A 14132-nucleotide genomic window follows, 5' to 3' on the forward strand; every position below is an offset into this window, starting at 1 on the left:
GTTTTTATCAAACCGCTTTAGTTCCTTCTAAGTATATTCCCTGTATTTACCAATGAAAACATGTCAGAACAGCCATTAATGTATATAAAAGAGTACCAGGGGCAGATTCCTCCTTTGACATTCACATTATGTTTGCTAAATCAGACATCATTAAGTTGGAATATATTTTTTTCAGTAAAATGTATGAAAGTAAATGTTCAGTTACAGACAATATAATACAGAACATAACGTATGTTGTGTTTTTATGCTTTCATAAGCATTTCGATTGTGTACACACGTAAATGTGTATATCAAAATGTAATTGCACATAATATTGTTGTGCCATAGTAGACAAGTGCTTTCTAATTAAGTCATATAAAACAGTCAGGAAAAGAATGTCTTGTAGGAAAATGTAATAACCAAAATCAGTAGCTAAATGGGATCGATAAATCAATTAAGAGAGAGGCTTTACTGCAGGCACTTGTGTCTCAGGGGACTGCTGCTGACGCTTCTCCTCTCATTCAACATTGCCCACTAGTCCAAACAGCCATTTTAGATTTCATGGCTGCATTTCACACACACACATGCTGCGCATGGACAGAGGGCAAAGAAAACACAAGAAACAGGGGGAGCCGGAGGAAGGCAATTATTGTGTAGTACTCTGTATACCCTCATGCACTTACACTGGAAACCCCTCTATCTAAAATGCTGTGGTTCAAGAAAGCATGACGCCTGCGAGGCAGTAGAAAATGGGGGAGGGGTAGGGAAGGCAGGCACACCAGTGAGAGTGAAGAGAGGAGAGAACGAGAGGAGGAAGGAGAGTAGGAGCATCATTTGCAGTGGTGAGGGAAGCACAGGGTAAAGGGATTGGCTGAGGGAGAACGAAGCGTCACTGCTCGTGAGGGGGTGCTCTGAGGATGCTCTGCTGAACTGGGAGGGAACACATTTGCTGGGAGTTTGCATTGAGAGCTCAGCCATCGTCAGCTGCACACTGGGAACCGGGACTCCTCTGCAGAATCATTTTCCACACCCAGTGCTTGTTCTCCTCTCTCAGCTGTAGCCATGAATTATCTGCGTCGGCGTCTCTCGGACAGCACGTTCATCTCCAACCTGCCCAATGGCTACATGACAGACCTCCAGAGGCCTGAGGCTCAGGCTGCCCCACCTGCCTCCCCCACACCTGCCAAGTCTCCTACTACTGGGCCTTCACCTCCAGCCACTTCCCCTGCTCCAGAGAGAAAACCCCAGCCATCTCAGTCAAGCGGAGCAGGCTTCTTCAGCTCCATCACCAACGTTGTTAAGCAGACAGCTGCCTCAGCAGGGCTAGTGGAGCAGACACAAGTCACGACGCCTAAGAAGTTCAAGATTCTCCTGGTAATTGATGAACCACAACAGGAGTGGTAAGACAATATGTTTTCTCTACTCAGTCATTAAATTCATCTCAAATCATTTATGGGTTATGTATTATTTGTTTGCTCATCCTTGTACTGATTTTCTACACATGAATCCATTGACAACAACATGTGTTACATGCAGCCTGCAGATGGAAATGGGCACTACTCCTGTGGTTTGATGGTTTAGCATCCCTGTGTAATGATATTACAAGAGGCAGACAGTAATTAAGCAAATACGGTCTGTTAATTTTCAGGAGTAATTACATTAGATAGAGATACATCAATTGTATTGTCCTCTATTTGTCTGTGTTTTAGGATGGGGTTTTCTGTGGCATTTGGTTAGGTTATACATATTGTAGCAGGGTTTATGACAGCTGCCTTTAAAAAATGGTTTCCATTAACTCACAACATGTGCCCTGTAATGTAACTTTTTGAAATTCTGAAAAAAGATGATCCACAAGTTGGGCAAAATATGGAAATGTACATTATTTCCCTGTTAGTGATCTAAATACTGCAGTGCTTTCCCTCCATCATTGGGGTTGCCCCTGCTCACTGATAGATCACATGACATGTATCTGCAGTACATGGTGGTTTCCATTGGTTGAACATACAAGTCATGTGCAGTATATACTGTAGGGTGGCCATAGCCTGCATATTCTCATCCTGCTGGGTGCAAGGACCATTGTGTCATTAATGCCAATAGAGGGTTCGTAACGACATTAAAGCTGATGCACTGACAGTCAGCGTCCTGTGGGATCTAACTATGAGGTAGCTTAGAACAAGCATCGTTGTCAGTCAACTGTAGTAAGGAATTCAATTGCTTCAAATCAGTATGCACACAGCCTCAGACAAAACCTATTTTGTGTAGTTATTCATATATCTTTGTAAATTAAACATTATGTTAATTCTATCACCTCCTGATCAACACTTGTTTGCATAGCAGACATATTTTCCACAGCAAGGTGTGTGTGTATGTAGAGCTGTGCATCTGGATATCACATTCTACTGAATATCCCACAACTCATCTTATGTGATATTCCATTCTGTTGCAAAGCATCTATGGAAGTGGAGTTAAAAATCAGGAAACCAAAACTCAGCTTTATGATGCCTTTTTAATGTTCAGCACTTTCACACTGGATGGTAAACTGATTTCATGGACCCTTGACTCCAAATGCTTGGATAATACCAAGGTTCAAGGTTCTTTATTTGTCATACGAACATAGCTACAGAGTAGTTATGTCGATGAAAATCTTAGGTCACAGGCTTCTCCAACAGTGCAACACAATAATACAGATAAACAGAAAAATATAGTTCAAGTAAATATTAAAAAGTAAATACAAAAAGAAAAATAGTTTTAAAAAAGTGGAATTGTGAAATAAGAGTCTATAAGCTATTGGAATGATATATTAGATAAATAGATAAATAATTACTAAGTAGCAGATGAATGTTATGAATATTGTTTCAGCAGTTCAGGTGTTCAACAGTCTTGAAACTGTCTCTGAATCTGGTGGTTTTAGTCCGGATGCTGCGGTGACGCCTGCCCGACGGCAGCAGACAGAACAGTTTGTGGCTGGGGTGATGGGGGTCTTTTATAATCCGGAGGACTTTCTTCCTGAGCCGCTGGGAGTAAAGGTCCTCCATGGATGGCAGCGCCGTCCTGGTGATGTTCTGTGCAGTTTTCACCACCCTCTGTAAAGCCTTACGATTGAGGGCGGTGCAGCTGCTGTACCAGGCCGTGATGCAGCCAGTCAGGATACTCTCTATGGTGCACCTGTAGAAGTTGCAGAGTATCCTGGAGTCCATGTTGAACCTCCTCAGCCTGCGGAGGAAGAAGAGCCGCTGTCGAATCACAATATTCGGTAGTTGGAGCTGATTTTTAACTTGAATTACCTACAGTAAACATTGTTCAACAGATCAAGGAAACAGATTAGACAGGATGGCCATTTTGGATGCATCTGGTCTGGATGTCTTGTTTTATACATGGTTAACACATCAAGGTTAATACTGTATGTCATCTGTATCTCATGACTGCATATGCAGGATTTAATTTCACGCTGATTTAGATGCACATAAACAGACAATGTAATTAAATCTTCAGAGGAAAATGCCCTTAAAACAAGTCCCACAGAAATTAGGATATCAGCATGGTTCATTCAGGTGGACTTGCAGTATACATTGTTTATGCGTGCAGGACTAGCCATTTATATAACAGAACCGTTGATCAATTTTAATAAGATCAGTGGGATGGGCGCCAGTCTTTTGCATCCACTTGTTCCACATTTGTTGTGAGTGGATAGCAAGCTGCTTGTTGGAGAATAAGGATTACAGTCTGATGTGCCAATACACTGACTCTGCTCTGCAGTTTTGGCAGAGAAACGCAGTATAATAAATTAAACCATGCCTTTTATCAAAGGTCGTTCTAATTTAGAATATTGAGTTGGTAGAGCTGGGAGTGAGATCATGTTTTACACTCCATTGTTCTAACTGTCCGTATTAAACAATATCTGAAGTATTGCTAGCAAGTGTTTTACTGCTCAGATATTATTTCTCTTTCCTTATGCAATTTGGTCGATATAATGTTAGTTCATTGGGTCCGTGGGCTCTGCAGTCTAGTATCGTTTGAAATGGTTTCTTGCTTCATATATCGAGCACACATCCACTTGGGAGAATGAGCTGAAATGCTTCATTCCAAAGGCTTCCTCTGTTTGTGCTGCATCTATTTTTCATGACTGCTCAATTTCACTGAGTCCGGAGTTGCACATGTTTTTGGTTCTTTTTGGTTGCTTTTAAGTGATCTTTCACAAAGGGGGTTTGGGTCACGACGACACTGCAAATCAATCTTGATTTACTCTGTGTTGTGTCAGCTTCATTCACATTGGCTAATCTGTAGCTTATAGGTGATTTATGTGGTACCAAACTGTGCTGTTTGGACCATTAACTATAACATAAAGAAACAACTATCACATCGAGTGAGATTCAGAGGAGAAAGATTGAGAAAAGGGCTGAAATGTATAAAAGGGTACTTTGTATTCAGCTCTCAGAGAGGCAGGAAGAAAACCTCAAAAAAATAAAGCTGCAGACAAGTTTTAAGGAGATGAAATATGTCATGCAAGTACCCAACATCCTCTGTAATGTTGGCCCACCTTGAGTCTCTCAGCTTGTGTATGTGCTGTATCTATCTTGTGTGACAGTATGTCTGCCTAATGCTGTAAATAAAAGCCAGAGTGATGAATACCGGTGACACAGAATGAAATCAGGAAAGAGTCCTTCAGACTAATTGCATCTGGCAGAAGGCTCTGTCATCAACATCTATTTTTAAGATCCCAGATGATATTTTACACACAACACATTTTCGTACAGCACTGTCTGCATACTGTGTCACCCTGACAATATTGGGAAACACAACACTGTGTGTAAACCTTAATATTTCTGGAAAATCACAGTGACTGAATTGTAAGTGAGACATATTCCACAGAGGCCTTTAAATGCAAAAATGTCCTGCAATATTAGAATCAGCCAGTTATAGAAAACAAAAAGCACATCATTATGGACATGTATCTGAATAAGAAATGGTTGTGTAACAGGTTGTGTTAAACAGAATAATTATCTGTAGATTAAATGCATGCTGATAACATCAATGCAAATTACCAGGCTCACAGCAGAGAAAGCAGCATTTTGTCATTTAGACAACGCTTTGACTTATATGAGGCTGCCAGTCAGAGAGGTTTGTTTTGTGCCAGGAATACTGAGCTAGAAATGTCTCTTATAGCAAGAGGAGCAGATGTTCCCCTGTCTTATCAGACAAATGGTCGACATGTACTGCTTCTTATTCTCTCTGTGTTGTCGCTCAATTTAAAGTAGAGAGGCTCAGAGTCCTTATATTCAGTCACACTGTTCAACATTACAAAAACACAAATGAGCCTGCTTCGAACAGGAATCAGCACATGAATGTTTTGTACTGTGAGCTGTACCTTATTCAAACCCTGCCCACGTGTAAGGGTGAATCTTAAGTAGGCTAAGTGATGAGACATATAAATTCAACATGGACTCCCGATAACCAAGCTCCCGGGTGACTCATCAGAATGAATAAATAGTGATTTAAATTTCGCAGCAATATGTAATTTGGCAATTTGACAACCTGCAACAATTAATGAGGTTGCTTAATTTTTCATTGTCTATGTTGTCTTACTTTACTCTTAAAATCAGAAGAGAGGAAGAGGATTCTGGCCTTATTTGGTTTTTCATTGCATGGCTCATATCAGTGAGCAGTTAGGCACATTCCCCAGTCTAACTCTTTTTTAAGGTCAGTATGTTACCCAAGGGAAATGGCAGAAATGTTGCTTATACATAACAATAACGTCCTTTATTTTTGGATGGAAGCAAACATAAGGAGAATAGGTAAACTAAACAGAGGGCCTCCATGCAGAGGAGCTGCTTAACGTGAGTTGACTATCAAATACTTATGCATATTATTGCACTGTGCTGAAAGATTTCAAAGGAACTATAGGGTGGTGTCCTCTTTGAACACAGGGCTTCCATGCTCAGTATGCTAAGCTAGGCTGTGTTCTGCAGAGTGATAAAGTACAGTTCAAACATTCAAACATTCAAATGAAATCATAGGATTTTTAGCCTTGTGTCTGTGTTTGTTCCTGGGGTCGTGTAATGTAAACACCGCCTCAGTCTACACTGTATGTTTTGACAAAGCATATTCATCACAGCAGAGTAGGCTTTTCATTTCCCCAGATATATGAGCAGTGATTCATACTTTAATGCTTGTTGTCCTCCCTAGACAAATAGATCCCATGCCCTAATTAGATTGGGGATGAATAATGCAAATCTACCTCCGCGCCACATTGGCAGGGAGTGCTGGATACGTGACAGGGTGATGCAAACTCAGAGGAAGAGGGAATGAGAACTCCACAGCATGTCGTCTAAAAATATAAACACAGCCAAAACATGGAGGTTCTACTGATCCTATTAGTTACATAATGCTCAGCCTAACACCAATTTAACACTGTTGCACTGCAGTAAATGTCACTAAGTTTAAGTTTGAGCGAGAAGCTGTGGAAAGGAAAACTCCTACATGGCAATTTGTGGAAGTAAAAGGGTAGAAAGGTTTTTTTGGTCCATCCTTATTATTGATTTATTTGAGCTCACCCAAGTTGTACTTTCAAGGCTTATCTTCTCAGGCCCAGTCCTGCTACATAGGTCTAGGAAAAAGTCAAATAAATCAAACACACAGTTAACACCGACAATCATTATTTGCTGCAGCTTTCATCTCTGTGTGGTGTCGGTATGTAGACACTGGTCCATCTTAGTCTTAAATCCCATGGCAAAAATGTTTCATTAATCCAGTGATCCATGGGAAAAATGGGAATTAAAAGACCCACAGGTGTCACTTTTGTTTAACCTGTTTTGAAGAGTGCTGAATGCAGCCATTTCCATCACTGCATTGTCCTGAAATAACCCCACTGAGTGGTACTGCTAGTGGATCAGGCCGTAGGAAAGTCTTCATTGCATCTGCGTGTATGCTGTTGAAGGGCTTGGTTTTCAACAATCATGTAGCTTGGAATAGTGTTGCAATATTTTATTGCTTTACTTGTTGCCAGATTGAAGGGAAGAAGTGTTGAGGAGGCTGTGCTTCAGCAGTTTGAAGAATGTGAAAGGGAGATTTTGTCGATACTGTGCTGCAAATGGACCCTTTTCACCCAACAAAGCAGGATTTATCAACATTCATTCATAAAGTGATACGTGAATGCTTAATTTACCCTTTGGTTTGTAATCAATTAAGGTCTCTATTATTTTTCCTTTTTTTCTTTTATTGAAATTTGTCTTTCTGTTTTAACCAGGGCAAAATTATTCCGTGGGAAGAAACTACCTGGAGATTATGAGATCAAAGTGGAGCAGGTATGTGTTTTACCAAACCTGTGATATCCATTTTATTATGTAGAGGAAAAGTGTATTACTCTCACCTTTTGTGTCTCTCTCTGGTCATCCTCAGGCTGAATTCAATGAGATCAACGTCGTGGCTCATGCCAACGGGAACTGCATCGTTAACATGCAAGCCTACAGAAATGGTACCAAGGTTATCAGGTGAGACACACACAAAAGAAAAGAGTGAAGAATTATCCGCCACAGTCATAAATTAAAGTTAATTTAAAGGTTGATTCAACAGGGATGTTGAGTATCCACCTCCATTATTCATCATCCACACTGATATCAATGCTTATCACAATTAGTCATATTTCTTGTAAGAGTTTTGTCACATCTTTGCTTACATTTGACTTACCAGGTCATTCAAGCCGGACTTTGTCCTCATTCGTCAACATGCCTTCAGCATGACCCAGAATGAAGATTTCCGCAACCTGGTCATTGGTCTGCAGTATGGAGGCGTCCCATGCATCAACACGCTGGAGTCCATCTACAACCTGTGTGACAAGCCATGGGCGGTAAGCACCCAGCAGGAGCCTTACTGTAAACAAAGCAATAAAGCAGGGAACAGGATAATAATGAGATCTAATCTGACTGCATTGTTTTATACTAAGTAAATAAGATTACTTTGGGACATGATTTATGAATTATGATTTATTTACCTTTTGTGTGTCTAGTTTGCCCAACTTATCAACACCCACAGGAAGCTGGGTGCTGAGAAGTTCCCTCTTATTGAGCAGACCTTTTACCCCAACTACAAGGAGATGGTGAGAACCAAATCCAAAGATCATTTCAGAATATGTGATTGACATTAAACTAGATTTGTTTCTTATCTGCGAATGTAAGATAAATGTACAGTATGAAAAAATATATAATGCAATAACTTTCATACTTCAGGTCAGCATGCCATCCTTCCCTGTAGTTGTGAAGATTGGACATGCCCACTCTGGTATTGGAAAGGTAAAGACATTTTTCTTCGTGCAGTATTAGGAAAGAATACGTTATACACTTTTTGGGCGAACTCTTTTTAAATGATATGCTGTTAATATACATTTGAAAATCATCAAAATACTAGAAAACATTGTCTGCACCATGTCGATTTGAAAGTCCATTAGTTTGAGTGTTTCTTCTCATATGTCTGTTTTTGTGTACAGGTGAAGGTGGACAATCACAGTAAGTTCCAGGACATAGCCAGTGTCGTGGCTCTCACCCAGACGTACACCACCACAGAACCTCTCATCGACTCCAAGTACGACATCAGAATCCAGAAGATTGGCAACGACTACAAGGCCTACATGTATGTGTAACTCCACTTTTTATACCTCATATGTACAACTAGATGAGAAACAAAGATGTTATAATTTGTGGGCTTTACACACTTCAGGAGAACGTCTTTATCTGGCAACTGGAAGACCAATACTGGCTCAGCTATGCTTGAACAGGTGGCCATGACTGATAGGTGTGTATTATTCCTATGTTCCAATACAAAAACAAATGTCAGTGTGAAAAAGACGTTCAATGTATTATGTTACATGTTAATTAGAAGCAAGCAACTATTGGTGCGTTAACCGGTTTCTGTAATCAGTTGTGATAATCCGGTGTGTCTCATTATGCTGCCGCTTGTCTAAATCAGAACTGTTTTGTCTAGGTACAAGCTGTGGGTTGACACCTGCTCAGAGATCTTTGGAGGTCTGGCTATTTGCGCCGTCAAAGCTATCCATGGAAAAGATGGCAGAGATTTTATCACAGAGGTAGGAGAGAAAATCCCGTTTGAAAGCGTACAATGAAACACCTGTTCCTTAAGGTCAAGTGTTCAGTACATTACATTGCATTGCAGTACTTTCGAAATAATGCGACAGAGGTGTCGACATCCTCGCTCTCTGCTATAATAAATCCTCCTTGTTCCACAGGTGGTGGGATCCTCCATGCCTCTGGTGGGGGAGCACCAGGCCGAGGACAGGCAGCTGATCGCTGACATGGTGCTGGCTCAGATGAACCAGTTAGCAGAGAAGGAAGCCAATGCTCCCCAGAGACCAACCACCATTCAGCCATCCCAGGTACAGTAACACACAGGCACTGAGATTAGAAACGTAGGCTTGTGTTGGATGAGTATCATAGTTTTAACCCGGTATCACGGCAAGACGTGAACATGTGACGATTCACCATGCTGGGAGACGTGAATATGTCACGATTTCGTCCCTTCAAACGTGACAGTTACACGGTATTGTTAACCAGTGGAGAAATACCCGGAAATGCCAAGCAAATGCTACCCCGACGGTCGGTTGTTATTGTCAATATTAATATAATAATGATTTATTTTTTAATAGTCACACTCGATTACGCCGATGTTCTTGTTGCCCCAGCTGGTTGACACCTCTTTTAGCAGAAACAAAGGCTACATTAAAGGTGGGGTAGGTAAGTTTGAGAAACCGGCTCGAGATACACTTGTTGTTATATTCCATGGAATGCTCTTAACATCCCGATAGCAATGAATATCTTAAGTGCTTTGACAAAAAATCCATACAAAAATTTCATCTGTGGAAGCCGTAATACTGTAAAAAGTACAACCAATCCGTTAACGGATTGGATTGCCGCCCTGTCTGTCAGCCTTCCATCTCGTGCACGCACAAATGTATCTCGTGCCCTCATTGGGCGTGCATTGCAGTACTTCAATGACTCGCCAGCAACAGGCGGCCACTTTCACCAGTCTGCTGACGTCATGTGCGCGTTCATGTGTGTTGGAGGAGGTGCTCTGTAAGGAAGTCTTAAGGAAGGGGCGGATTATTTTCTGCTGTGTACTTTCAAATTTTAGTGCACTCGAGCCGGTTTCTGAAACGTACCTACCCCACCTTTAATGTATTAAATCGATGTTAATCCATGCGTGTGGATGTGGAATTAACGGACGTGACGTTGTACGATTGCGTTGCCAGGCAACAGCTTCGGTTCATGTTCATTTACAAACTCTTCAACTACAACCGTAGTTATATTTAAAAACATGTTAAAAGGCCTCACGAAATACTTTAATGTAAATTTAAATTTAAATGTGAAGGAATGTGTGTATAACAAAATACATCCGTCATAAACGAAACCGGAAACAGACGTAGGCAAGATCCTCAGCCCGATGCATAAACGGCGCACAGCTGATAGAAAGGGACACCTGGTGGTTAAAGCACGTTATTGCATTTTATTATTTGTATTCTTAGATATAGAAGGATGTGCAAAACAGACAAACTAATAAGGTTTAATTTAAACATTAAAGAATACTTTAGGTTAAGGTCTTCTTTTGAATAAGAAAAAAAGCTTTGGGGGTATAGAAGAAGAATATGGAGGGATGAAACCCTCTTTAATGGTCACACATGCAGAGCACACAGCACACACAGTGACATTGGTATCTACAGATAAATATTAAGCCTAACAAAGTACTTAACGTCTAATATATTGCTTTCCTGCAATGTTAACTATGTTCAAGCACTTATTTTAACTGATATTATACATGTGTATTATACTCTTATAAGATGTATGTAGATAGTATAAGAAATGTGCAGAATATGACAGTTTAATGGTGGAGGTATACACACATATTGATAGATGTCTTGTAATGCACTGTTGAGGAACCTGCAACACAAGTTTTTCATTCATTGCATAACTACACCATAGATGTGTATAATATGATATGTTAATAAACCTTAGAAAATCTTGAAAGGGATGTGCAAAATAGTCATTATATACAGTCTTTAATTAACTATTAGTAGAGAATAACGAATAATGAATATACTTTATAGGGATCCTATTAATATCTAATAATAAAAATAACAAAATTCAATAACGTGCTTTAACCACCAGGTGTCCCTTTATATCGGCTGTGCACCGTTATGGTGTAAATACAGCCTATCTACCAATTGGATCAAATATAAAAGTCAGCCGAATTAGTGTTGATACTGCAAGGAGACGTATTGTGTGAAAAGAAATGTAAGATGTTGTTTAATTGCTTATATATTTATGATCACGTTTTCAGTTTTGGCGGCAGTTCTTCATGTTTGTCTAGAAGTCTTCTCAGCAGGGCTCTATAGATAGAGAACTACGATAGATATGTAGTATTATTATATTTTTGAAAAAAAAATCGGATTTCACATCGCATAAACACTAAATCCCAGTGTGCATTGCGGGTAAACCATCCAATCATCGAGCTGAGGATCTTGCCTACGTCTGTTTCCGGTTTCGTTTATGACCAATGTATATTAATGTAGCATTTGTTTCTGCTAAAAGAGGTGTCAACCAGCTGGGGCAACAAGAACATCGGCGTAATCGAGTGTGACTATTAAAAAATAAATCATTATTATATTAATATTGACAATAACAACCGACCGTCGAGGTAGCATTTGCTTGGCATTTCCGGGTATTTCTCCACTGGTTAACAATACCGTGTAACTGTCACGTTTGAAGGGACGAAATCGTGACATCTTCACGTCTCCCAGCATGGTGAATCGTCACATGTTCACGTCTTGCCGTGATACCGGGGTGCATAGTTTATATACTATCAAAAACTAAAATGTTTAGATCTCACTATGAGAAAACCAGCAAAGTTGCAGGATGAGTAAGTAATTGCTTTGTCTTTTTAGGGAACTGGTCCGAAAGGAGAGGTTGTTGGTGACCCAGCTAAGAACGGTGCTGTGGCCCCGCCTCAAGGTTGTCTGCAGTACATTCTCGACTGTAATGGCGTCGCAGTGGGCCAAAAACAAGTCCAGGCCAACTGAGTCACCCAGGAGAAACTAGAGAATTCTCAAAGTCTAGATAACAACGACGTCTCTTAGCCAAACTCAAGCGCAGTCGTGTGTTTGTGTGGATGCTAACAGCTTGAATCAGATCTTGGTGACGTGAGCTCGGAACAGCTGAGTGCTGCCCTGGACTGTGTTTTTAACCCTATGCAGTGTCAAAATTGACTGTCTACTTGTTGACCTGTTCATTTGTGTGCTTGTATGGGTCACCCTTGTTTCAGTAGCTGTGGTTTTTCTTTGGGGCTGTTGTTGATTATGTAAAAAGCAGATTGTGCCTACACTGAGTCCAGTGCTGCTCTGTGCTACCCGTTTGACCCAGCTATAAATATTTTTGATTTGCCCCTTACCCCCTTTTCTGTTTACTATTTTGGTGTGTACCTTAGATATTGTTCGAACTGTGGACTATCGTGCAGTTTGAAGTGTGTGTATCTCAATATGTGTACAGTACGTGAGTGTGTATGGCTGTAGTGGTGATTATTTTCATACTAATATAATAGATATTTATTTTTGTTTTGCATGATTGATACAAAAGAAGGTGCAAGTCAGTTACTCAGTCTGATCAAGTGGGAAAATCATGAAACATCACTGTTTTACCCAAGATGTGTTCCCTGTGATTCATGCATTGTGAATGTGTCTTATGAAATGCATATTATATAAGTTAAATAGCTTACATGTATCCATTACCAATCAAGCGTTATACCAGTGTGCATACACATACTATAGAGATATACAGTATGTGGCCTTTCTCCTTCTTTTCATCATCACTGTCACAATGTTATCAGACAAGAGATTATGTCGAGTGATTTTAGGATACTCATAGATAAACACATTATAAATAATAAAACTTAGTCTAAGATCTATTAGCTCTATTAAAGATACAGATAATATTATGAAGGGTTGTGCAGGTGTCTGCACACACAACTTAAATATATTTCTATAATTTTGAACCAAAGAATACATCATTTACTTTCAATCGGTCTTTGCACTCATGCTGTAACCCACAATGTAAATATTAGCGAGTGGGCTGCAGTGTGTGTAATTTCACCATGAAGAAGACAATACTTCTATGTTTTCAAATAGACTGTTGTGAATCAAAGCCACTGAATTGATGCCATATATTAAAATTGTGGTCTCTCCGGTTGTGAGGAGGCGGGCATTACGGCTGCTAATATGGGTGAATAATGTATGATCTGCCACTCAATTGCCAGATATAATACCCCCTGTGGCCCTCACACTGGATAATGGCTATCATTGTGGTGTTGCTATGACAACAATGCACATTCTTTGAGGTTTTAGCGTCTGTGTTTCTGAATATTCAACACTTCCTGTGATTTGATGGAAAGTGCAATACAAATCTTTGTTTTTTTACTCAATAATCGTTTTATTTTCAAATCAGATCTTCCATTGAAATGATTCAAAAAGCTATAGTCATCCACTCAATGATTTTTTTTTAAGCGTTTCTAAACTAATATCACTATCACTTGGTTGTTGTCCAGTGGCTATTTCATATATCAAATACCCTAAATGGTGAAACAGCTAAAAAGCAACCAAATCAACTGTAAAAAGAAATCTGTACCTGTTTTCCAATGTATTTGTTATGACATATGTTCAGCAAGCTCTGTGTGCAATTCTTTACCAAGTTTTATAAAGTGCCATTGTATCTGTGAGTGTATCCTTGTAAAAGCCATGCCTGGGGCTTTATGAGTGTGTTGTTCTGTTCAATAGGAAATATGTCATGGCATTGAACTCCAAGGGAGGAACATGCAGAGGTAACCTGCTGCATGGTCATCCCTTGGTTCAGTGATCGAGACTCGATATTTGACAAATTATAACTGGACGTCTTTATTTGGCCAATGTGTTGAGGTGAAACCTATATCTTCAGACCTGTAGGACTGCAACTATTAAGGGCCATGGTAACTTGCTCAATATATGTACTTTTAAAACCGGTGTTGGACTGTTTAAATCAAGATCAGAATACAATATATTGTGGAAAAACGTCCTTTCTGGATATTTCCCCTCTGTCACTGGCAATAAAGCTTCATTTGCAATATAT

The 14132-nt window shown here is 39.9% G+C and overlaps 1 protein-coding gene across 1 annotated transcript; it reads left to right on the forward strand.

The window, feature by feature from the left end:
* The first annotated feature begins 751 nt into the window (after positions 1–751).
* On the forward strand, positions 752–14132 carry syn2a (synapsin IIa). Its single transcript, XM_034211035.1, has 11 exons — positions 752–1379; positions 7223–7280; positions 7375–7466; positions 7666–7822; positions 7982–8071; positions 8202–8264; positions 8459–8601; positions 8689–8763; positions 8953–9055; positions 9215–9361; positions 11924–14132. Exons 1-11 carry the CDS (start codon positions 1042–1044, stop codon positions 12056–12058), a joined length of 1401 nt encoding a protein of 466 aa, XP_034066926.1. The 5' UTR covers positions 752–1041; the 3' UTR covers positions 12059–14132.

Source organism: Gymnodraco acuticeps, unplaced genomic scaffold, assembly GCF_902827175.1.
Source record: "Gymnodraco acuticeps unplaced genomic scaffold, fGymAcu1.1, whole genome shotgun sequence".
Lineage (NCBI taxonomy): Eukaryota > Metazoa > Chordata > Actinopteri > Perciformes > Bathydraconidae > Gymnodraco > Gymnodraco acuticeps.